Genomic DNA, 27691 nt, shown 5'->3' with positions numbered 1-27691 from the left:
GTTATTTGAGGACTTTGTTGTCTATGAGAAGCACCTTCCTGGTGTCATACTTATTTATAAGTTGTAATACAACTTAAATACGATTGGTTAGACACGTAATTAAATCCACTCTATGTTCTTTACATAATAGGTCCATCACTTTTTCCACTCATACGCCCATTTCTTACTTTGGTGTTACTTATTTTCCATTGTTTTTTGTGATATCACGACTCGCCCCAACTCAAACTGGTGCACTTTTGTACAGGATTTAGTGTTGCGATGGTTGTCTGTTACCATCTTCGCAACTAATCTCATGCCTAAAATGTGGAGAAAGCTAAAGGTAACCCCAATAACTAGAAAAGTACCAGGCTATACGAATGTGAAATTTAGACCCATAACGATAATTTCACCTTTCCTCAAGTCAGTATAAACATTATTGCTACTCTCACTTCAACTTGCACTAGTAAAACCCATCGGTCTGTGTCAGTTTTCTTACAAATGCAAAAGAAGCACCTTAGATACTGTTGTTGTTCTGAGTCATAATATAATGTTGAGTTTAGAAAGGGGTAACAAGTACGTTCGATGCTCTTTTCTGGACTATACCCCTGCCTTTGACTGTATTCCAAGACAACTACTTAACAAGTTAACCAACGTCAACACTGACAGTTTGACAGTCAATTGGATATATTCCTACTCCTCTGGAAGGGAACAGTACACTGTTTGGATGGAAGTTTGGACGTTCCTACTCTCTCATGGGGATGTGTCACAAATAGCTATTCTTTCCCTTCTGTTTTTCTTGTTTATTCTACATGATCTGCCATCTTCCACAGAAAACGTTTTTGTTAAACATGTGGGCGGTCGTGCTGTATGTATGGCGATTTATCCCTCTTTACATCCGCCTAAAATGAATGAGTTCTTGTCTCATATTGAGTGGTGGTCTGTTGATAATGGTCTCACATTTGATCTGTTTAAATATCAAACTGTTAGCCTTTGCCTGAGGCACGAATGGCACCTAAACACCCCGTTGGAATTCCATTAAGTTTGTACTATTGGAGGCTCTTTGATAAACACTGACATGTCATTTATTCTGGTGTAAATTTTTCCTCCGATCTCTCTTGTTGTTCTCATGTTTTGTCATGGAAGAAAGTTTACCGTCTAGCTTACTACATAAAGAGGCTACATGATTTCGGGATTATTCGACATTTGTCCTTACAATTTTTCAATTCTTGCATATTACTTATTATTCTTTACTGTTCTGCATTATTCTTTCTGGGCTTTTGAAAAAAACTACTGTATTGCTGGGAGTACTGAAGACAGTTAGCAGGGTGTGTGGTGAGTCTTTTGAGATTATTATTATTATGGTTGTGGATAGACATTCAAAATCTTGCAAACTCCTGGCAGTTTTCATCTTATCAGATGCTAACTATCCACTTCATTCGTATCTTTTTTCTTGTGTTTATTCTGGTAAAACGGGATGTCAGTACATCAGAATGCATGCACGCAAGCAAAGATGTGCTGGCTCTAAAATACCTTATCTAGCAAACATGTGTGACGAACAGGTTGTTAGAGCTGATCTAGTCAACAACTTGGATTCTCAAATATGTTTCTAATTAAAAAGTTGTACAGATTCAAATCACCTTAAAAACATTTCGTTAAATTCTGGGTAGTCTACCTACTTAACTTATGTATACATGTATGTGGTTATCAGTCTCTTTCACTTTGCTTTCTTTTTTGTAAAATAAACTTGTTGAAATACCTTGTGTTGAGAATTCTACATTATACCAAAAATGTAGTATTGAATAAAGCCATTGATAATGGTAATAATAATCAGTTAACTGACAATAAATGGAGCTGATAGTGATTAACAGAGAGGAAATGCTCAAGGACAATGAGTTGTGTGTTTGTGAAATTTCATATGGAATGTTGATACAGGACTGCCTATTCGACTGACTAGATGTTATTTCCTCTTACTAGTCTCAGTTACTTCAACCCCTTGGTCGCATATTAAGATGTATTCATCGTACTTAATATCAGGTATCGCTAATTTCTATGAATTATCTAAAACCTCTTGAAAATGGTTAGTCTAATGTCTTACTCAAATTTTTCCAGTGATGTAAACGGGCAAACCAGCAAATCAACAATATAGTCCAATTTATTTCTCTTCATAGATTTTATATGAAAAAGCATCTTTTTTCAGCAGGTGAAATTAAACTTGTTTCAGAACAGCCAAAATATGTTATCTATCCCGAATGGAAATCAAACAGTTTCCAACTCAATGCTAACTGGTTTTATTATTATTATTATTATTATTATTATTATTATCTCCTCAGACAAGTCTCAATCACCAGTCTCTCCAGGATTTAAGAAGTGAAGTTCTTCAATAGAGTAACAGTCATTCTTATTGTTGTGTATGGGACATTTTATATTTCAGTACTATATTTCTTCATTTGGATTTCATTAACCACTACTATAACTGCTTCATTTTTACATGTGAGGTATTTGTCGTGTGGAGGTTTATGTAGTTTTCGTTGAGCTATAAATTATATGTGGGGTAGTTACACTACTCGACCGTTGAGACCAAAGTTTATGGAATAAGATGTAGTGTTTAGTAGTTGTGGTTGTAGTACTTTCCACTTGGCGTTTTGTCTGATAAGCCACTTCTCTGTTACTCTTTGAATTTTATAGCATAGGAAGTGTAATCGCGGTAGAGAAGTGCACATGATTTAGATTCTGTTTTTCAGAATATTTATATCTGTAAGTTTTAAGCTGGACAATATGTCAGGTAGAATAATGTCACTAATTTTTCAAAATTATTATAACCATTTATTACTGATGAATGTCATTTTCAGTTTTAATCTCTAACCATATTCATTGAATAAATCTAGGCGGTGATTATTATTGTGATTCTATCTCGGAAACTGTTTAATACACCTTTGTTTAGTTTATTATCTTGCCCAAATAGATGTCGGTTTTGCACAACTGGAACAAATTTATCTGCAACAAGTCTTAGTATCATTTACTATTTTTATTTTATGGACCCATCAGTCATCGTTCTTGAGATTCTAAAGTATTCATACCAGTAATCAATAGAGTTAGAATTATTTTTATTAACATTTATATTGTCATAAATAATAAGGATTAAAAATTTGATTAACTGTTTGATATTAATTGATTTTTTGCTTCAAACCTAATCAACTGACATTAAATTCCTACACTTCTTAAGTGAAGTGATTTGTTGTTTATTTTAAAAATCAATAATTAACAGTTTTTCAGTGTTTGTGTACAATAAAAATCACACTTTTCGTATTTCCTATTTACATATTTGTAGGCAAGTCTTTTTTCTAGAATTTTCAGTGGACAGTGATTATAAAAGCTTAATACCTCTGAAAATGATAAAACATCTTTCTTAGCCTACAACATACAAATTAGTTTTCAGAGCATTTTATTATAATAGTTATTGGTTAGTCTACATTTTTCAGTTCCTGAACTGAAACTCTTGAGTGTTCTTCATAGATCGTTTATCTTATAGTATAATACTTTTCTCAAACATCATAATACGATCCCACAACAGTTTTTTTAAGTATTGATATAAAACCAAAAACAAGCCAGTTCTGTTGACGAGATTTTCAAGATTTTATCCAAAAATATTACCTTAAGGATTAGTTGCACTTAATATTTTACATATTATTATATATATTATTATTTACGGTACAGTTTTCACCAAAATTATGGGTTTAGTTCCTATAAAAGTGTGTATTTTGATACCGAGTTGTTCAAAGGAGTTACTTTTAAGGCAATCTATTGTGTGTAATGAGTAAAGAGGACCAATTTCTCTGCTTGTATTTCATCAGAGATTTATGTTGTTGGTTAGTAGCTTGCCAACTTAGGCGAACCATGTGAACTTATTATTGTAATCCAACTTGAGAACAAGATCATGTGCTCTGTGTTAGATTAAATTCGTTTAAAGAATTGTTATACTATTTGACTTTTCAAACCGAAACTTCACGAATATAAAAGGCTATTTTACCTATGTAACTCACCTGTAACCCAGTTGAGGTATGTCTCAGTCAGTCAGTCAGCCACAACGTAGGACCAGGCACATAAATGCATCCCGACCGTTGTTGCTACCTTGACGTGGTGGTCGGGCTTGCCTATCGTGGTGAAGCAACCGAGCTATACTGGCTGGAACAACCGTTCCTCAAGGTCCTACCATGTCAGACAGGTCGGTTGAAGAGCGGTAAGACTAAAAGCAACAAACCCAAGGTCCGAAGGCGAAGTCGTACTGCTGACTGTACAGAGGTGTGACAGCAGTAAGGTGTTTCCTTCAGACAACCAACATGACAGCGATGCTGCCTTCCCACAAGGAGGGGTGGGGTTAGAAAAGGTCGACCCTAAAAATGCACACCTCGCCTTATCCCACGGATATCCGTCTCCGGCGGTAAGGTCTCAATAACTACGGAGCTAACACGAAAATTACCCATAACAAGGTCGTGTGTGACCGAGCTCAAGCAGTTGTCCCTTGGGCACTGCGGTCACGCTCTCAGGTCACTAAGACCACCTTTAATCCAATTTCCTTTTCAGGTACCTCCAGAAGAACCCTTCCACGGTGTGGGCAACCGGGAAGTGATAACCGCCCTCATACTTCTAACAGCACTCAAGACCACTGTATTCATAATCAACCTCCCTCTTCAATTCCTATTATTCCTCCTACATCGACTTTCAACTCTAAATTTCCTCTTTCGGCTTCCTCCTCAAGTGTCACCACAGCCAACGATTCTAGTGCGCAAAACACTGTCCCAGGTCTACTGAAACCTCGCTCCACACTACACATTGGAGCCTTCAACGTACGAACCCTATGTCAAGTCGGTCAACAGGCTTCCTTGGCTAAAACCCTAGAGTCTCTTACCATTGATGTATGCTGTGTCTCCGAAACACGCATACAGGATTCCAGTGTGGTCATTCACTTGACCTCACCTCGGCAAAACGGAGAGCCAACGAGATACACCCTTCGTGTGTCTGGTGACCCGATGGCAAGTTCTCGTGGACTGGCAGGTGTAGGCATAGCACTAAGCATGAGGGCGGAACAAGCACTGCTAGAGTGGATCCCCGTCAACAGTCGTCTATGTGCTGTTTGGCTGAACGGCTACGTAAGAACTCGGAAGGATAGGGACACACGTCGTTGCCTTTTCGTCGTTTCTGCCTACGCTCCCACTGACTGCAGCTCAGATGAAGTGAAAGATGAATTTTACAGAAAGCTGTCCGAACTTCTTCAGAAAGCTAAACGCTCAGACATAGTACTCGTAGCAGGTGATTTTAATGCTCAGATAGGCAGTTTAAACCAAACAGAAAGGCATTTAGGTGGATATTTTAGTATTCCGACACAGCGAACAGATAATGGTGATCGTCTACTGCAACTATGCTCAGACAATCGTTTATTTTTAGCAAACACAAATTTTAAGCATAAGGAGAGACATCGTCTAACGTGGCGACCCCTACACCAAACCAACGATGGACTCAAATAGACCATATTGCCATCAGTCATCGTTGGAGAGGGTCGGTAGAAGATTGTCGCTCATTCTGGAGTACCTGCTTGGACTCCGACCATGCCCTAATACGGGCACGCATCTGCTTGCGCCTCACTGGACGCAAAAAGCCACATTAAAAAGACCCGTTAGAACTGAGTTGAGTAACGAGAAAACCAAAAGTAGGTTCCAGGAACAACTGAGGTCACACTTAGGTAGTTGTGAAGACGAGGCTGACCCAGATGTTGCTTGGAAGGGCATACAATCAGCTGTGGAAACAGCAGTGACATCTATTAGTGACTTAAACCACAGAGTTACAAGGAACCAGTGGATTTCTTCAAAGTCTATCACACTGATGGATTCTCGCAAACTCGTCCCATCATGTTCCGAACATGATGAAGAGCGTAAACAAATCAGATCTAGGTTAAGAAAAGTCTAAGGAACGACCGTGAGCAGTGGTGGGCAACGAAAGCAAAAGAGATGGAAAAGGCGGCGACTATAGGGAACACAAGACAGCTTTACAGACTAATAAAAGAAACTGGAATTAATAAGTCAAGTGTAAGTGAGATTATTTCGGAAAAGACGATACTCTCATCTGCTCCCAGTCCAGACGTTTAGAACGATGGGCGGAACATTTCAGAGAACAGTTCAGCTGGCCTTCAGCTACTCTACAACTACCCTCCATTCCCAGACAAAGTGAATGGAACATTGAAGTAGGTCCCCCAACTCTTGCTGAAGTTCAAAAGGCTGTAGTTAATCTGAAACGAAGAAGGGCAGCTGGTCCAGATGGATTGGCTCCAGAGGTCTTTAAGGATGGTGGTCCAATTTTAGCGATTAGGTTGACTAATATTTTAGCTAAGATCTGGGAGTCAGACGTTATCCCATCTAACTGGTCACAATCACTTATCGTCCCAATATATAAGAAAGGGTCAAAATCATCCTGTGACAACCACAGAGGGATTAGTTTAACTAATATAATATCTAAAATACTAACCTCGATAATTATCCAACGCCTAACTAAGACTCGTGAACTGCAAACACGAGAGAACCAAGCTGGCTTTAGACCTAGTCGTGGCTGCATCGACCACATATTCACCATTCGTCAGGTTCTAGAACACAGGCATACTTATCGGCGTCCGACGATGGTGGTCTTTCTTGACTTAAAAGCAGCATTTGACTCGGTAGACCGCGAGACTCTGTGGCAGTGTCTGTCATTGAAAGGCGTACCCCAGAAGTACATAAACCTTGTAAAGGCTCTTTACTCGAACACTACTAGTCGAGTCAGGGCTTATGGCGAACTGTCATCTACTTTTGCAACCTCAAGTGGTGTCCGTCAAGGCTATCCACTTTCTCCATTTTGTTTAACTTCATCATAGACCTATTGATAGAAATAACATTCTCGTCGACTGAATTCTCGGGTATTGATCTCCTTCCGGGAGGTCCACTTATCGACTTAGAATACGCAGATGACATAGTCCTGTTTGGTGAAGACGCTGACAAAATGCAGAGTCTTCTGGTAGCACTAAGCAACAATGCCAGAATGTTTGGAATGCGCTTCTCTCCCTCTAAATGCAAGTTGTTGCTTCAGGACTGGTCTGCGTCAACACCTGAGCTAAGGATAGGGAGTGAAGTAGTCGAACGAGTTGACAACTTCACTTATCTTGGAAGTCTGATCAGCCCTAATGGGTTGGTATCGGACGAAATCTCAGCACGGATTCGAAAAGCTCTCTTGGCTTTTGCCAACTTACGTCACCTTTGGCGGAGGTGAGATATCCGTCTATCAATAAAAGGACGAGTATACTGCGCGGCAGTCCGTTCTGTTTTAATTTACGACAGCGAAACATGGCCATTAAGAGTAGAAGACACTTGTAAGCTACTAGTATTTGACTACAGATGCCTTAGAAATATTGCTGGCGTCTGCTGGGATCACCGGGTAAGTAATTGTGAGGTTAGACGCAGGGTATTAGGGAATGATGGTAAATCAGTTGACGAGTTTGTTAATCTTCATCGACTGAGATGGTTGGGCCACGTATTACGTATGCCTGAACACCGATTACCACGACGCGCAATGCTAACCGGTGTAGGGGATGGTTGGAAGAAAGTTAGGGGCGGCCAAACCAAAACGTGCCATCAGTGCCTGAAGTCACTAACTTCTAGTCTGAGCCATGTTGATAGATGCGGACTACTTGGTTGGGGTCCGCGTGACTTTCGTAACCAATGGTTGGAGACCCTTGGTGACATGGCTCAGAATCGATCACAATGGCGTCGGTGTATACACTCTCTGTCTTCTCTTAAACTAAGAGATTAAGATCACTTCACATCTTTCTTTCTACGAACTAATTCTTCTTCCAACCATCTCCAACACCGGTTAGCATTGCGCGTCGTGGTAATCGGTGTTCGGGCATACGTAACACGTGACCCAACCATCTCAGTCGATGAAGATTAACAAACTCGTCAACTGATTTACCATCATTCCCTAATACCCTGCGTCTAACCTCACAATTACTTACCCGGTGATCCCAGCAGACGCCAGCAATATTTCTAAGGCATCTGTAGTCAAATACTAGTAGCTTACAAGTGTCTTCTACTCTTAATGGCCATGTTTCGCTGTCGTAAATTAAAACAGAACGGACTGCCGCGCAGTATACTCGTCCTTTTATTGATAGACGGATATCTCACCTCCGCCAAAGGTGACGTAAGTTGGCAAAAGCCAAGAGAGCTTTTCGAATCCGTGCTGAGATTTCGTCCGATACCAACCCATTAGGGCTGATCAGACTTCCAAGATAAGTGAAGTTGTCAACTCGTTCGACTACTTCACTCCCTATCCTTAGCTCAGGTGTTGACGCAGACCAGTCCTGAAGCAACAACTTGCATTTAGAGGGAGAGAAGCGCATTCCAAACATTCTGGCATTGTTGCTTAGTGCTACCAGAAGACTCTGCATTTTGTCAGCGTCTTCACCAAACAGGACTATGTCATCTGCGTATTCTAAGTCGATAAGTGGACCTCCCGGAAGGAGATCAATACCCGAGAATTCAGTCGACGAGAATGTTATTTCTATCAATAGGTCTATGATGAAGTTAAACAAAAATGGAGAAAGTGGATAGCCTTGACGGACACCACTTGAGGTTGCAAAAGTAGATGACAGTTCGCCATAAGCCCTGACTCGACTAGTAGTGTTCGAGTAAAGAGCCTTTACAAGGTTTATGTACTTCTGGGGTACGCCTTTCAATGACAGACACTGCCACAGAGTCTCGCGGTCTACCGAGTCAAATGCTGCTTTTAAGTCAAGAAAGACCACCATCGTCGGACGCCGATAAGTATGCCTGTGTTCTAGAACCTGACGAATGGTGAATATGTGGTCGATGCAGCCACGACTAGGTCTAAAGCCAGCTTGGTTCTCTCGTGTTTGCAGTTCACGAGTCTTAGTTAGGCGTTGGATAATTATCGAGGTTAGTATTTTAGATATTATATTAGTTAAACTAATCCCTCTGTGGTTGTCACAGGATGATTTTGACCCTTTCTTATATATTGGGACGATAAGTGATTGTGACCAGTTAGATGGGATAACGTCTGACTCCCAGATCTTAGCTAAAATATTAGTCAACCTAATCGCTAAAATTGGACCACCATCCTTAAAGACCTCTGGAGCCAATCCATCTGGACCAGCTGCCCTTCTTCGTTTCAGATTAACTACAGCCTTTTGAACTTCAGCAAGAGTTGGGGGACCTACTTCAATGTTCCATTCACTTTGTCTGGGAATGGAGGGTAGTTGTAGAGTAGCTGAAGGCCAGCTGAACTGTTCTCTGAAATGTTCCGCCCATCGTTCTAAACGTCTGGACTGGGAGCAGATGAGAGTATCGTCTTTTCCGAAATAATCTCACTTACACTTGACTTATTAATTCCAGTTTCTTTTATTAGTCTGTAAAGCTGTCTTGTGTTCCCTATAGTCGCCGCCTTTTCCATCTCTTTTGCTTTCGTTGCCCACCACTGCTCACGGTCGTTCCTTAGACTTTTTCTTAACCTAGATCTGATTTGTTTACGCTCTTCATCATGTTCGGAACATGATGGGACGAGTTTGCGAGAATCCATCAGTGTGATAGACTTTGAAGAAATCCACTGGTTCCTTGTAACTCTGTGGTTTAAGTCACTAATAGATGTCACTGCTGTTTCCACAGCTGATTGTATGCCCTTCCAAGCAACATCTGGGTCAGCCTCGTCTTCACAACTACCTAAGTGTGACCTCAGTTGTTCCTGGAACCTACTTTTGGTTTTCTCGTTACTCAACTCAGTTCTAACGGGTCTTTTAATGTGGCTTTTTGCGTCCAGTGAGGCGCAAGCAGATGCGTGCCCGTATTAGGGCATGGTCGGAGTCCAAGCAGGTACTCCAGAATGAGCGACAATCTTCTACCGACCCTCTCCAACGATGACTGATGGCAATATGGTCTATTTGAGTCCATCGTTGGTTTGGTGTAGGGGTCGCCACGTTAGACGATGTCTCTCCTTATGCTTAAAATTTGTGTTTGCTAAAAATAAACGATTGTCTGAGCATAGTTGCAGTAGACGATCACCATTATCTGTTCGCTGTGTCGGAATACTAAAATATCCACCTAAATGCCTTTCTGTTTGGTTTAAACTGCCTATCTGAGCATTAAAATCACCTGCTACGAGTACTATGTCTGAGCGTTTAGCTTTCTGAAGAAGTTCGGACAGCTTTCTGTAAAATTCATCTTTCACTTCATCTGAGCTGCAGTCAGTGGGAGCGTAGGCAGAAACGACGAAAAGGCAACGACGTGTGTCCCTATCCTTCCGAGTTCTTACGTAGCCGTTCAGCCAAACAGCACATAGACGACTGTTGACGGGGATCCACTCTAGCAGTGCTTGTTCCGCCCTCATGCTTAGTGCTATGCCTACACCTGCCAGTCCACGAGAACTTGCCATCGGGTCACCAGACACACGAAGGGTGTATCTCGTTGGCTCTCCGTTTTGCCGAGGTGAGGTCAAGTGAATGACCACACTGGAATCCTGTATGCGTGTTTCGGAGACACAGCATACATCAATGGTAAGAGACTCTAGGGTTTTAGCCAAGGAAGCCTGTTGACCGACTTGACATAGGGTTCGTACGTTGAAGGCTCCAATGTGTAGTGTGGAGCGAGGTTTCAGTAGACCTGGGACAGTGTTTTGCGCACTAGAATCGTTGGCTGTGGTGACACTTGAGGAGGAAGCCGAAAGAGGAAATTTAGAGTTGAAAGTCGATGTAGGAGGAATAATAGGAATTGAAGAGGGAGGTTGATTATGAATACAGTGGTCTTGAGTGCTGTTAGAAGTATGAGGGCGGTTATCACTTCCCGGTTGCCCACACCGTGGAAGGGTTCTTCTGGAGGTACCTGGAAAGGAAATTGGATTAAAGGTGGTCTTAGTGACCTGAGAGCGTGACCGCAGTGCCCAAGGGACAACTGCTTGAGCTCGGTCACACACGACCTTGTTATGGGTAATTTTCGTGTTAGCTCCGTAGTTATTGAGACCTTACCGCCGGAGACGGATATCCGTGGGATAAGGCGAGGTGTGCATTTTTAGGGTCGACCTTTTCTAACCCCACCCCTCCTTGTGGGAAGGCAGCATCGCTGTCATGTTGGTTGTCTGAAGGAAACACCTTACTGCTGTCACACCTCTGTACAGTCAGCAGTACGACTTCGCCTTCGGACCTTGGGTTTGTTGCTTTTAGTCTTACCGCTCTTCAACCGACCTGTCTGACATGGTAGGACCTTGAGGAACGGTTGTTCCAGCCCGTATAGCTCGGTTGCTTCACCACGATAGGCAAGCCCGACCACCACGTCAAGGTAGCAACAACGGTCGGGTGAGGTATGTCTGCCTATCATAAAGCACATATACTAAGAAGAAGCTCGTTCTGCTTTGCCCTATAGATGTGAAACATGTACTTTGAAGTTAGAGGACATGGGTAGGTTACTAGTATTTGATCAAGGCTCAACATTTATTCATGGAGTTTTTGGTCATTAGTCTAAGCTGTGTCGGCAGATCCCGACTGTCTGGTTAGTGTTCACTGAATTATAGTGATCAATACTCGAAAACTTAAGATGACATGGCTTGAAATCGTTTTTTGTGACGTACTTATTTTTCTATAGTATTCTAGGTCTTGGATTTCAGTTATATTACGTGCTTAACATTTTCAAGTCTCATTAGTTCTTTCTGAACCATAATTTGTACGTTTAGTCATTTTCACTAGCATAAACATTATTTCTTTTTACTTTTTTGCTATAGATTTTAGTAACTTTCTATTTCTATGCTAATGCGGCGTGAGAACTTGCAGCGACGCGCATTTTCCTTAGTTTATACCTTATTTATGACCGATTCATTTAACTGCTTCTCTTAGATAGTAAAGCAGTTGTTAGGAAACGGGTACTAGGTAAGGATGGCAAATCAATTGATGAAGTAGTGAAACTGGGACATGTGTTACGTATGCCCAACCACCGACTGCCTCGATTTGCGATGTTTTGTTGTATAGGAGTAGATTGGAAGAAAGCTAGGGGCGGCCAGACCAAAACATGGCACAAGTCCATGAAGTCACTGACAAATAGACTGAGTCATATTGGTAGGTGTAGACTACCTGGTTGGGGACCGCGAGATGATAGCAGCCGATGGTTAGAGACCCTGAATGACATGGCTCAAAATCGTTTGCAATGGTGCAAGTGCATACACTCTTTGTGTTTTCCCAAATCCTAATCTTCCGAATTTTTCATGTCCCTTTCTTTTTTCTCTTTCCAAATTTATTTCACTGTATCATACTCCTTGAATAACATCTTCAAACCCTAATTTTTCTGATTACAGCTTATAATTTTACTACATCTAGCACTACGGGATTTGAATCGACCACGGCATCTCTGTGCTAATGTGATGTGGCAACTCGAACTGATGTACGTACATACGAAGTTCTACGTTGTTACTGACTGGCTGCTTCTCTTAGATAGTCAGATATTGTCATAACTAACAAAAAGCCTACATATACTAGAAGTCTTAGATTTCTTCCATTTTCTTTAAACTTTGAATATTATTTCTCGTTAAAAGTTCATCCATTAGTTCTTGCCGTTCCTAGACTTAGAATATGTATACAGGAAGAAAAAAAATCGTGTTAAATGACTCAGTTACTCTGATCATTTTACATTTGAAGGCTATCAATGAATAGGGTAAGTTACTAAATTCAATCCCATTAATAATTATCGCTCAACTACAGTACGTCGTGCTGCATTATCGATCGGTTAACACTCTGTCCACTCTAAAGATCGAAATTTTATGTTACAAACAATAAAAATAATGCCCCAAATGCCCTGGTACGGCCGAGAGTGGGGAGAGTCCGCCCTCCCTCTCCGAACGCTCTTACATGGCCACGCGTATATAGCCTCTGCGAGGGAAGTCCTACTCATTGCCTTCTCGTGTTGTTTACGAAATTGAGAGGACAGAAAGCGAGTGTCCGGCTCTTTAACCGGGCTGGTGGATATGGAGAGTCCACCTAGGAGAGTTGGAAAACCCTGATTCCAAACCAATGGTGCATATGGGTTCCAGAATCCTGAAGGAACAAATGGCGTATGAACCAATTATTGGTCGTCGGCTACCATGGGTCTGCATCTCCCTACGTCGCTCCATTGCCTTATGGATCAGACCTTTAGGTCGGAGGCTCCGGGTGTGGCCTCCTAAGAAAACCACCTGCTTCAGTTTGGGCACCCGAGCAGTACCACAGCCGACACACAAATCAAGTGAGTTGTGTAGTGAATATGTATTCGGTGCCCCTTTGTACCAATATTTGTGTTCAAATAAATAAAATAATATCACTAATAGTTATTAATCAACCTTCACAAGGAAATACCACTGAACAATTATTTATGTATTTGTTGCATTCTGTTAGCTGAACAGCTAATTTTGGGATTTACTTTTTTCTGGTTCAACTGTATCTCATCTGTTGATTATAGATAACAGCCTAATGAGTGCTTAGTAGAAATTTAGTGTCATACCTTAGTATTGTCGTATTTAGTTTTAACAATACTTAATATGTGAATAGTTTGATCTGCTAATATATGGGATGAGGTTTTTATAACTTTCCTGTAAACTGTTTAAAGTTCAAACGACCCTTGTGCCTACCTGGATACTTTTAGACTATATATATAATGAAAAAAAACTGTTAACTTGTCTGGTTACGTAACCAACCGTGTGAACGATGAACTCGCTAAACTAGGAGAGTAACATGATATGTGAAAATTATATTTGAAATAATCTCAGCGATTGAAATATAATTTTCACATATAATAACTTCTCTAAACTCGGCTCCCAATTTCTGTCAAACTATTCATTCTAATCTTGACAAATATTCGTATAGAAGAGTAACAGCCTAAGCTAAAAATTATTTTTATTACCACCTACTGTTAAACGCACTTTCGATCTTTTCAGAATGAACAATACCTAAGTAAATTCCCCCCAAATAACTACTTCACACCCAAAATTGAAGGAGCTCAATACTTACTAATTTGTTTTAGAAAATTATGAAGGATAACATTTGTTCATCTCACTGTCGTTGTATATGCCAATCCGATACTGACGTCAACAGTAAGAATGGTACAGTTACTAACGGTAAAACGCTGCTAGCTACAAACCACACGTTTGTTAAATTGAAACCAAATACTATAACAGATATCTACATAAATTGTATGTTATTAACATGTATTTTAATAACTATCTTTGTATTTTCTCGACCATTTACAGAACATTTTATAATACGTTTAGTATTCGGTGAATCTTTAAATTATTGTAATTATACATACATACCTTCAAAATATAACTATCGTCGACCATATAAAATTTACAATTAACACTACTATTACTAATATATATTTTTTCTAATTAGCAATAATGTCGTTAGTATTTTTGTTTTTGCATTTCGATGCCTTCCTAAATTTTATTCACATCTTCCTATTTAAATTCAATTGTTTCTGGTAATGTAATAAAGCCTTAATATTATAGAAGAGTAATCTATGCATATTTTTGTATTTTCTTTCAAAACTATACTCAACACAGTGACAAATACATACCAATCTCATATCTACCTGTTATTTTTTACAAAAAAATTTATTATTTATCTAACTTCATGTGATGATTTTGATTTGATATGATGTTAATGTTATTTATGAAATGAATATTTTGTATTTATTTAATCATTACTTCTTGTTATTAAAAGTAACGGATGATTCCGAAATCCTTGAGGCTAAATTATTTTGTTTACCCCTCGATAATAAAGGAGAATAGTATCTATAACTAAGCCAGTTAAAACTTGAATTTTGTGATTGAGATGCAAGTTACTGTTATTGGTGATATATATTCTAACTATTTTATTCCTAGTCTTTAAAAGAAAAGTCCCGTTTGAGATTTCCCAATAAATTAATGTAATTCAGTTAATACATTGTAAATAAAGTTTTAATGTTTTTATCAATAAATTTCCAACTGTGAAAATGAAAGAAAAGAATGCTGATCAATCAACTATGTACAATGATATTATAAGGCCGATTGATGTCTGATCACGAGACCAGATTAATGACGTATGCCCACGAATGATTTGGAATAGAAAAAAACCTCTAGCCGAAAGAATAGATTTTTGTGTGGTAATATAACATGCTTACATACAAAATAGACACGATAAAATGTCGTCGGCTATTGGAGGACGGTGACTATTGGTGGACCACTCACTGTCTAGTCCATTAGGCGTAATTCTTGGGCATCGTGTCACTATGGCCTTTCCCAGCAGTGATAGGACATATGTTCTGTAACATTTTTTATGAGTATATTAATTTTACGGAGATTCACAAATAATCCCTGAATTTGGATTTTTAAAAAATTAACATAGATACCTCAGAGGTTTCTCATTTATATTCAACCACTGTTTATTCACACATCTAGTGTCAGACGCTTTCAGTGGCACTTAGACGGAGAGACAAAAAACAACGTAGAGTATAGAAAAAGTATTTATTTGTGTAAATTACCAGCGGCTTATTGGTTAAAGTACTCGACTTATGATCATTTAGTCGCTTGTTCAAACACGAACTATCTTAGCTTGGACAATCGGATAATGTCATGTACTCCACACAGCTGTGGATAGGGATCTATATTCGGTTGCCAAAACGTAAATTGCGACATTTCACATCGACAAGGACGAAGATCCAGAATTGAAGGTTATGTTAATGCTTATAGTTGAAAATTATATATATGTATGAGAAAGGGTAATACAAGAATGAAATTTAGACATAAGCAAATACTCTTGTCAATAAGTTTAATAACTGTATGTTGAGCAGAAATTACTCAAAATGCAATATATGTCCAGTCCAATCTAATATACTTCATACGGACCATCAATCGATTGTGCTACACTAAAGAAACATAGGTGATAGAACTGTTCTTCTACTTTAAGCAGAACTTTGTTAGCCTTGTTTGGATAATAGAATTATGAGAACGTTTAAATGCGTATGGTTAAATTCAAAGTAGACCTTTATCATTGTTTTACCACATGAATTTATATTCTAGCTTATTGTAAGTATGAGAATGTTTAGAACACAAATTCACTCTGGTTTGTCGAAGTAGTAGCAATTATAATACTCAAACCTGATTTATATATCCAGATAGAGTTAGCAATCAACTTATTAACAGCTTTCACTTATATCAACCGCTACTGTGGTGTACGCTAACTAAGCTGACATATATAAATGGCCTGTAGCCGCAGTCGGAAGTGGAGTGCCTGGCAGCAGAAGACTGAATTGAAGAGAACAGGTATGTAAACAGAGAGTAATCAAAATGACAACAGAATTGAAATAATCATGAAGTATGTTGAGGACAGCTGAAGGAACATGTGCAAATGATGTATGATTTTCATATTTTACAAAGCAACTATGTAACTATACATTAGACAATAAACTGTTCTCGATCATTACACTTATTACTATTGTTAGTGTTTGTTATCATGAACCAACCAATGTCAGACCACCATTGAAAACATTAAAGTTTTGGATGGCCGTTTCGTCCTTGTATGGGACACCTCAACATTGCGCAGCCAGTACCCTGTATGCAGGAATCAAGCCCGAAACCTTCGGTCTCGTGCGTAAACACCTAACTTTTAGACCACTGAGTTGGTATCCAGTTCTCCCAGGTTTTCAATGATGGTCTAACATTGATCAGTCGGTCATTTCATTGAGACTCAAGAATCTCCACAACCCTATACTGATTATTATTATTTTATGAGTGTTTATTTTGTTTAGTTCTCGCCAAACATTCTTATTTCATGTACACCAAAATCATCCTTTCATTCGTCGGTTTTTTTTTTCGTTTAATATGTTCTCTAAACTTATGTGGACTCTTCAAATCTTATGTACTTATGACGTGATCCTTTAACTTTTAATTCTAGATAATTATCACGTAATTGCTGTAAATTTTCTATATCTCATTTCAAATGATTTGAATCTTATGTGAACTCTTCACAACTTCCATAAATACCATACGATGCATATATATATATATATATATATATATATATATATATATATATATATATAGTTATTATTGATAAACTTTGTTACTCTAATTCCTTCCGTCATCACTGTCTATTACTTCACATTATATCATACCACAATTTCACACTTTAATACATATATAGCTGTAAGCAGCTCATAAGAAACAACGAAATATAATGAATTCATCTAAATTTTTAATAATGTGTGAATTCATATTATTCTGTCTCAATTGTTGTCCTGGATTTATTTAAATTCACATTGTTTTCTCATTTTAGATTAAGTTCAGCGTCCTCAATAGAATAGTTTCTTCATTGAGAACTACGATATAATGTTACTTCTCTCTCTCTCTCTCTCCGCAAAACCCCAATTCTGATAATAATCATCATCTGCTCACTAATGACTAGCTTCATGAGGTATTTCCTGGAGTTCTGGTGAGAAGCCATGACCAAGGGAGTCCAACCGGGTCTGTTGTAAGATAGTAACTCACTGAAGGTAATGGTGGATGTGTCGCTCAATTTCGTGGATTAATTGGAGTTAGACATTAACACTGTTGGATGCCAGCTCACTGATCTAGAGGTTAAGTGCTCGTGAGGTGGGATTGTGGATGCGCACTGCTGAAGAGCCCCATGCGAAGACGAAACGGCCCCCCAGTGCTCCCGGGTTTTCCATGGTGGTCTAGCTTAAATTGATTTATAATCTCAACTATTAGGTTACTACAATCTCCACAAAATCCCCTTTTGACAATAATTACTTATTATTTATCTCACAGATAACACTAGACATATTTGTATTGAAAGAAAGAACAAAGGTTAGTGCAGAATAATATGAATTCATTTTGTTTCGTTAGGTTCTCATCAGCTGCTTACAACGTAAAATATTTGAAATTCAAAGTTATTATAGATATTGACATACTTATACAACAGAGGGCGATGAAGGATGAATATATGTAACATAATGTGGCAAAGATTTCGTTAGAGTTAATGAGGTCATAAAATTTTGTTTTGAATATATAGAGTTTGGGAGGGAAGGTTCCAGAAAATTGAAATAGTGATTAGAAATCATGGAATTAAAACACATTAGACGATTATGTAATGAAGTAACTGAAAATAGATTAATGTTAATAAAGAGAGATATGAATTGAAATTGGTCAGTTATAAATGATGTAATTATAAAATTCAGAAAGCGTTTAAATGACGTAATAAAAAATAATTAAAATAAAAGTGGGTGGGGTGGATGTTACCAGGACAAAGAAAGATTTATTACTGTTTCTTTTTGTATACAAAGATCTGGTTTTAAACGTTTGATTGCTATTGCTTCCGCGAATTTCAAAAGGTTTGAATTTGATTGTTTGTTGATCACCTTGAAGGACTTCAGTATATTGACTTCGTGTCCTGTGTCAAGGAGATGTCTTGCGACAGCGCTGCTAAATGCTTTTAGTCTGTTTGATCTCAAACTGTTCGGAATATGTTCTTTGAATCGGACGTAGGCTCTCCTTTCTGTTCTACCAATGTAACTGCTTTGGCAGGCACATGTAAATTTGTATACACAGTTGGTGGTAACATGAAAGGGATACCTGTCGACCTTTGATTGTGTCAAAGAACATGTTGTTTTGGACAGGAAAATCAATTTAGCTGCAGGATATGTTTTTGTCAATGCAGTTTTTAGTCTCATATTGATTGACCCTGTGACATTATCGCCTTTGAATTTGAGTTGAATAAAAGCAGGTTTTTTATTTACTGTAGTTTCTTTGTGTATTTTATCTTCACGTTTTCCATATTTCTCAATAAATCTCAATGGGTATCCGTTATTTCTTAAACACTTTTTAACACTCATAATTTCCTCTTCTATTGTATCGGCAGTACATATTCTTTCTGTTCTGTGAAACAGTGTTTTGACAAGTGCCTTTTTATAATCGATTGGACAAAAGCTGTTGAAATTGAGATAAATACCATTCCATGTGTCTTTTTTATAAACTGAGCGTTGAACTGTGCCATCCTTTCTTCGTTTTATCTCTATATCGAGAAAATGGAAGATGTTTTCTTTTTCATGTTCCATAGTGAAATGAACATGAACATTCTTCTTAGATAGGACAGTCAATCATTTCAGATCAATTCTTATGTCATGCTAAGAGATTTTAATACTGTTCGAATTTTATTTCATCAAATATCTAATGTGGTCAGTAAGTTAAGTATTGGACTCGACTGGCAAGATTAGATTTGATAATTTCCTATCGAATATCTCGAAATCGGCTGTAGTTACAGGTTGATTAAATTTTGAATGGTGTCTAGTAGTGGAATCCAGGGAATGAATTTTGTTCTATTTGAAATTCGTCGATTAAATAGTACTTGAATCCTACTATTAACTCTCATACAGACTCGAGCAAAGCACCTACTGTTTAAAAAATCCCTATTATATCGAAACACTGATATATGCTTCAAAAACCACTTGGCTTTTACTTGGGCTGTTAAATCCCCAAAGTCATAGTATCATTAGAAAGGAACAAAATATATAATCCAATAATTTAGCTTTAGTTGTTAGTTAAATCAGTTTGAGGTATTTATTTCATAAATTATATGGACACATTGAATTATTGAATAAATAATGTCAACTACTATTAGCTCAATACATTTAAATTTATTTACTGACTAGACATTTAAAATAATTTGTATTTCATTGTAAACTTTAATATTGGTGTAATCAGCAATTGGCATAGAGATCAACCTTCACTTGTAGTCTTCTTTACATCAAGCCATATCAGTCTTGTTCCATTGAACAAATAGTAAATAACGGTTTGTTTTACATCTGTAATAAACAATCCTACCGTTAGTCATATCAATACTAATGTAGTGAACAGAACACGGGTGGGGACAATCGAATGTATTTAACACAAAATTACAGGACATGTTAATAAAATCTAACAATCATAAAGTAAATTATCAGAATGGGTTTTGTGGAGATTTTTAGAAATTTCACTGGTTGAAATCATGAGTCAATTAAAGCTAGACCACCATGGAAAGCCTGGAAGCACTGGACGGCCGTTTCGTTCTAGTATGGGACTCCTCAGCAGTGCGCATCCACGATCCCACACCTCGCGAGATTCGAACCCAGGACTCACTGGTTTCGCGCGCGAGCACTTAAACATTAGACCACTGAGCCGGCATCTAACGATGTTAATGTCTAACTTCAACCAATCCACGCGGGGTGCGTGATCGTGGATGTGCACTGTTGAGGAATCCCATACCAGGACGAAACGGCCGTCCAGTGATTCCAGGTTTTCCATGGTGGTCTAGCTTCAATTGACTCATGATTTCAACCATAAAGTAAATGCTTAATTTGCAAAATGTCCACCAATTGTCTCAGTATGACTCAGACTTCATTGTTCTTGTATTTTCATACAAATTGCATCCTGTTTCCATTCTTTACTATTCGATCCTCTTTTCTCTCTGCTGCTGCCAGACCTTCTGTTCACGGCTAACATCATATACTGCTTATGTCAATATAAGTAGCACATACCACACTAACATACAAGTACATTTCACTAAGGAATTCTAAGTAGGAATGAACAAGCTTTCTGAATTACACAGTAGAAAATTATTCGTAGTATAATTTACTGTGTAATATTTCAGGTGTTAAATAATTTATCATAGTCAATAAGATTCACATGTACTTTCGTGTATTAACAACTGCATTGTAGTGCTTTTCATGTATTAAAAAATGTGTTTTAAGTTGTTGTTTTTTCATTAAAACCGATATCATATAGCTCTATTAATAGTAATACGGTAAATCAAGATTGTCAGGCGAATTCACATTTTTCATAATTGTAAATCAGGCTTAATACTAAGCTTCATAACCTATGTAACTATTTTTAGCAATTTCAACTATTCACTATCGTAAAACAAGTTTGTGAATGCAAAGTTTATAAAGACTAATTTATTATTGTGTAAAATTATTAAATAAACATTTTATAAATCCTTATCCTTTGTTAAATTTAAATAATTCCAATAGTTGGATTTATGAGTTTATACAAGCTAAACCACCATTGAAAACCTGAAAGCACTGGATGACCATTTTGTTCTAGTATGAAACTCCTAAGCAGTGCGCATCCACGATCCTGAATACGGGACTTCAACCTAAGATCTTCGGTCTCTTGCGCGAGCGCTTAAACTCTAGACCACTGAATTGGTATCCAACGGTGTTAATGTCTAACTTCAATAAATAAAAGAAGAGTAACGAGGTTTGCAGAAATAAGTTAATAGGTATCAATACCAAGGTTGGACTTGATAGTCCTGGTTATTTATTTACTCTGAAGAAGTGACTTATGTTGGGTCACGAAACGTCAGAAATACAGTTTTTCTGCTCATTGGGATATAACAAAATATATATATATATATTACAAACCAAAACGTGGCTTCAGTGCTTGAAGTCACTAACTTCTAGTCTTAATCATGTTGATAGATGTAGACTACTTGGATGGGGCATGGGTGACTATCGTAACCAATGGTTGGAGACTCTGGGTGACATGGTTCAGAATATATCACATTGGTGTCGGTGTATACACTCTTTGTCTTCCCTTAAACCGTGAGATTAAAATTACTTTACATCTTTCTTCCTGTACTATATCCTCATGCGCAATCTTTCTTTTATATATTACCACCATTGAATTAACTACTTCTATTAATTCGGTGTTCATCTTGCTGTGCTAATGAGGTACGGCATCTTGAACCAATGCATGTATGTCCTACGTTGTAGCTGACTAACTATTACAATCTTAAAAGTTAACTTATTTGGAAAATTGCATGTGAATATTTATAATTTATTTTAAGTCTAGTTTAAACTTTTCCGTTTATTAAATGAATATCATTTATTGTATTATTTACGAAAATTACATATTCTCTCACATAGATCATATACAATTTTATATCCTGTAAACATGGATCAATCTGTAAATTGTATTAATGAAATTTATTATTATGAAGATTCAATAATGTAAATTAGTAATTAGATTTTTATAGAACTAACATACCTGAAATTTATACACCTATAAAATAGTTTATTTGTAGAAAATATAACATCATCACAGTGGATATTATTGTTATTTGATTAAGTACTCTATGAGGTCAATAGTAAACGTTAGCTCTTGTGCTCTGGTGTGTGGCGAAATGTCAGCACGGATACAGAAGTTTCGTATATCCTGGGACCACCGGATAAGTAACTCAATTGTTAGGAAACGAGTACTAGGTAAGGATGACAAATCAATTGATGAAGTAGTGAAACTTCATCAGTTGAGATCCCTGTGACACGTGTTACCTATGTCCAACCACTGACTGCCCCGACGTGCGATGTTTTATGGTGTAAGAGTAGGTTGGAGAAAAGTTAGGGGCGGCCAGACCGAAATATGGCACAAGTCCATGAAGTCATTGACAAGTGGGCTGAGTCATTTCAGTAGGTGTAGACTACCTGGTTGGGATCTGCGAGATGATAGCAACTGATGGTTAGAGACCTTGAATGACATGGCTAAAAATCGTTTGCAATGGCTCAGGTGCATCCACTCTCCAAAATTCTAATCTTCTGAATTCTTCATGACCCTTATTTTCTCTTTCCAAATTCGTTTCTTGAATAACATCTTCAAACCCTAATCTTTTCGATTACTGCTTATACTTTTACTACCTCTACCACTATGGGATTTGAATCGGCATTTGTATCTCTGTGGTGATGTGGTATAGCAACTCGAACCGATGTACGTATGTACGTACGTACGAAGTTCTACGTTGTCGCTAACTGACTGACTAAATAAATATTAAAAGAATAAATTACTACATTGATATCACGTTTGAAGAGAACCCTTAAAGTGTTTTTATATTAAAATTTAGTAATCACATACGCCTTTCATCTAATAAATATATCTGTCAAAAATATATTTCATTTAGGAACTTCAGGACAAATATTTTTCTTATGGAATAATTTAATTAGCATCAACTTTTTGAAAAACATTCAATCTATTTCCAGTACTATCTAAAGCATTGTGAAAATAATGTGCAGTAAGCAAAGTGTGCGTTGATATCTTTTAGATCGTTTTAATTTTAGGGTAAGTTAGGAGAAAGCCAGGGGTGGACAAAGTAAAATGTAGCATCAGTTCATAAAGTCATTGATTATTAGTCTGAGCTTGTTGGTAGATGCAGATTAATTGATCGGGATCATTGGTTATTATCTGTAGGTAATGTAGTTCACAATCGGTTTTCGTTAAGCGGATGAGTTTATCCCTTATCTTTTCTTTGATTCTGTGGCGACGGACCACCGGTGAACTCGAAGAAGCTGTAAGAGGCTCGGAAGGAGCCGAAGACGTTCCATCTAATCACCTTTCGGAAGAATATTCTAGAATTCCTACGTGTAGCTTCCCGACTGGATAATGCTAATAGCCCCCTGTATGGGGATTGGAGGACTGTAATGATGATTTCGTTCTTACTAAAAACTATAAATACCTGACAATTTTGTACTTTGATTGGCATTATTTGGAATAATATTCCTCTCATTAGTCTTCTGTCTTCTTATTGCGAGTTGGAAGGGTTTTGGTGTTCTAGTGTTCTGTTGTACGCGGTATATCAAGAAATTAACATTCAAGTTATAACAGATTCTGAGTTTTATCATTTTGTTCTTCCTCCTTTTGAACTATGTATAGTATGTTTTTCCATCATTACCACTACTCATTTCTTTCCTATATTTTTTTCATTTCATCTTGCTGCGCTGTTATAATTTAGCAACGTAGACTGATAGATGCTTGTGCCAAATCCAACGGTGAATATGACTGGTATTCAGAGTCAAAAAATTGCACAGAACAAGCCTTGAGACACATATGGAGAAATTCAAACACTTCACTTCTATCTGAAGTTTGTGCTGATGATGTCGTTCAGAAGAACGATGAAAGCTCCACAACCAAACCATCCAGCTCAGAGAACAAAACTCCACCAAAACCTTGTCTGCTCACATTATACGGTATAAGTGTGGTGCGTGCTACTTATATTGATGTAAGTAGTATATGACGCGAGTTTAAAACGTAATGTCTGTCAGCAGAAGATGGGGGAAGATCAAGAAAGGAACAGCGGAAACACAATGCAATTTGTAAGAAAACGCATGAACAATGAAATGCGAGACAATGGATTGATGATTGCAACAGCAACAGTCCGGTTTGATATGATGGAATGATATTTTGCAAATTAACGATTTACTATTTCATTTTTCTATTTTACCAAGTAACTCTGTAATTTTGTGCTTAATACATTCAATTGATCCATCCGTGTTCTGTTCACTACATAAGAACATTTAAATTGCCTTAGGAATGATCAAGATATCATCTAACTCAGTTTGACTGTTGATGAAATATCACTATACAAGATTACGTTTTATGTTTGCCAAGGTGAAAATGAGTTTACCTGATAAAGTCGATCCTTTCTATTCATAGTATGCCTAATTAATTCCATGTAACTGGAGACTCTAATCTACATATTAATTCAAAATTCACTATTGAAAGATTTTCAGAAAAACCATCTTGGTTTGTTAGTTGTCATAAGCGGTGATATAAGTTAAAACATTATTTCTTTGAGACATTTCCTGTAGTAATTCTTATCAACAGTATGTGACTCGTCTGGCTTCTATATTCATACTTAAAATATCAATAAATAATTTGGAATTATTCCGAAATGAAAATCAACTAACTTAATTGTAAAACAAAGATGTATAGAGGCTAGCAGTGGAATCTAGGACGCGTGTTTCGTCCTATTTGGTATTCGTCAGCTGGACATACCTGCACCCCAGAGTTGATGTTCAATCCAGGACTCGAACTCAGCACATATGCCAACAATAGAATGACCAATTGCAGTCCTGAATCACAAGTGAACAACACCAAGTGAATCTTGACTTGTAAAGTTTATAAATATTTTTGGAAATTATAGGGAAAAAGTAAGGGATTAGATTTTCGAAAAGAAAAAATTGCTACTCCAAAGAAAGTGTTTCCTGATTTTAAATCTATTACTGCATGGGAAAAATGAACGAAATATTGAAAACCTCTATCTGAATAGTAGCTGAGTTTCATAATATAGTAAGACTAAGTAAACCCTGCTAAAAAATTAGTTGAAATTAACAGCGAGATGAAATTCTCAAAGTCTTACCATAAGGTCAAACTTATAAAGTCAATCACGTGGTGGGAGGATGAAGGTTTACTGATAGTGTTATATCACGAATTGAGTGTGCTAAGTTTGAGGCGGTTACGAGTTCACTTAGACTGCGAACGGAAACAAAGACTCGGTGACCAAAACCAATAAGTTAGCTATTCTATTGCGTCCCACCCCCGCTAACCAGAGGGAGAAGTCCAAACTTGGAATGGGGAAGTATATTCCGCAAACAGCCAGAAACGAGCGATAACTGTTATGACCTTGGATGTCTGATTTTTCTACCACACGAATTATCTACCAATCCGAATACGACTTATACGAATCTTCACACTAGGCCAACCAATGACGTTCAACCGGTGTGGGCAGTTTAGCGTCCTTATTGGTCCTATGTCCACCGAGCCCTTCCACTTGAGTCCAGAACACAATACCAGCTTCCGTAATATGAATCGAATCGTTTATTTCAGACACACTCGGTTTATATATCAATCAGACAGACCACAACGTACCATAAAATAGAAAATAACATGTGTACACAAATAAGCCAAAAAGTGGCTGTGAACGAGGGGGACAGTAATTAACAGACTGAGCATAGTTTGAGAACCGTAAATCGTACAATAATAAATTATAGGTCAAAATAAAGCTTATCATGAAAGGAATATAAATATACATGGTGTAATTGTTGAGTAGTTATACAATAAGAATATTTGTCCATGAATAGTCCTTGGAAGTTACCTGTAATTTAATCTTCACCGGATATAACAATAACAACAAACACAAATCAAAACGTATATATACAGCACAAAATAGACCTTGGGGAGAGTTACAAAACACAATACTAAAAGACACAACGGACCAATCGCATTTAAGATTCTCCCAAGTGGGAAATACGACATGAAGGTGAAAAGAGCGCCTTGGCTCGAAAAAAAAAACAAATTCAAATTTCCTAAATAAAATTACAAAATTAGGTCCTTTCTCAAGTGAGTTCTGGGGATCTAATGTACCCAACAGAGTGGAGCTGAAAATATAGATCACTGGATTCCGATTCAGTAGTTTAAATGTATCAAGCACAATGTGAGACCCAAAAGTCTTCGGTTCAATTGATTGTAGGTTTTTGGGTGACCATTGTTAAGTGGTGGTGGATTAAGAAGAAACAGGTATTAACTGTTCTTCGTTATTAGATAGTTCTCCAAACAACATCAGTTTTAAAATACATTTCCAAACTACAAATCTTTATGCGAATAAAATAAGAATGTAATACAGGTCAATCAAACTTGATGCTTGTTATCATTATTATTATTATTATTATTATTATTATTATTATTATTATTATTATTATTATTATGCTGTCGATAGTGACGCAAAGTTCACAACTCTTTCGTATTCAACTAATAGTAATGTTATCTTAGATGATTGAAGGTAGTCACCAAGAGTCTTTGGAACTAGGTTTCGTATTACTTGACACTCATTAACAAAGGATACAGACCATTTTGAAGGAACTAATGCACTTCAGTGAATTAATGAATCAAATGAATTTTTCTCAATATCTTGAAAAATATATAGATTACGCGTTTCAAAAGTAAGATATTAGATTAAGTTTATAATCTCTAAATCTAGATTTTTAGATATACTCATACGTTTTTCATGGTTATTTGAGCATGATAATAAGTTAAGTTTAAACGACTTATTTAAATTTCATTCAGAATTCATTAGAGGTCACAAAGAATCTTGTCAAATATTTTATTTATACATTGTGAATTTAAGAATTATATGAACATAATTAAAAATCTTTCTGATTGAGATCATGAACCGATTGATGTTAGACCACCACCGTTGGAAACCTGGAAGCACTGGACGGCCGTTTCGTCCTATTGTGGGACTCCTCGGCAGTGCGCATCCACGATCCCGCCCGCGAGATTCGAACCCAGGGCCTTCGTTCTCTCACGCGAACGTTTAACCTACTGGACCACTGAGCCGGCATTCACTGGTGACAGTGTCTAACATCAACCAATCCACGAAACTGCGCGACCAACTTCCATCGTACTGAGGTATCTACCTCCCACAATAGGACGAGACGGCCGTCCAGTGCTTCCAGGTTTCCAAAGGTGGTCTAACATCAATCAGTTCATGATCTCGATCAAAAACTTAATCATCTCCACAACCCCTATACTAGTAAAAATCTTTTTTTTTCTTTTTGGTTTTATTTAATTGAATTAAGAATATAGTACTAGTTCTTCTTACTACATTATTTTACAGTAATTCAAGTATCATCAACAAAATCTAATAAAGAAAAAACATTTAACTATTATTAATTATCTCAGCAACATAATAGACTAAGTGTTAGAATAATGAGAAAGTAATTTAGGTAAGAGTATAAGGTTAACCAACTTATTTCCTGTGTTCGATAAATGTGTAATATCTAGTACCTCCAGGTATTTTCCTGCTCATTCAGTAGGTGAGTCTTGAATATAG

At 37.5% G+C, this 27691-nt stretch overlaps 1 protein-coding gene across 1 annotated transcript; it reads left to right on the top strand.

The window, feature by feature from the left end:
• Positions 1-14048: 14048 nt before the first annotated feature.
• On the top strand, positions 14049-14375 carry MS3_00010235 (uncharacterized protein; the record flags this gene model as incomplete). The annotated part of the gene is made up of 1 exon (XM_012936741.2): positions 14049-14375. The coding sequence occupies one exon, from the start codon at positions 14049-14051 to the stop codon at positions 14373-14375; it is 327 nt and encodes a 108-aa protein (XP_012792195.1).
• Positions 14376-27691: the final 13316 nt, after the last annotated feature.

Source organism: Schistosoma haematobium, chromosome 1, assembly GCF_000699445.3.
Source record: "Schistosoma haematobium chromosome 1, whole genome shotgun sequence".
Taxonomy (NCBI): domain Eukaryota; kingdom Metazoa; phylum Platyhelminthes; class Trematoda; order Strigeidida; family Schistosomatidae; genus Schistosoma; species Schistosoma haematobium.
The sequence above is the reverse complement of the archived record's forward strand: the minus strand, read 5'-3'. Positions and strand labels throughout refer to the sequence as shown.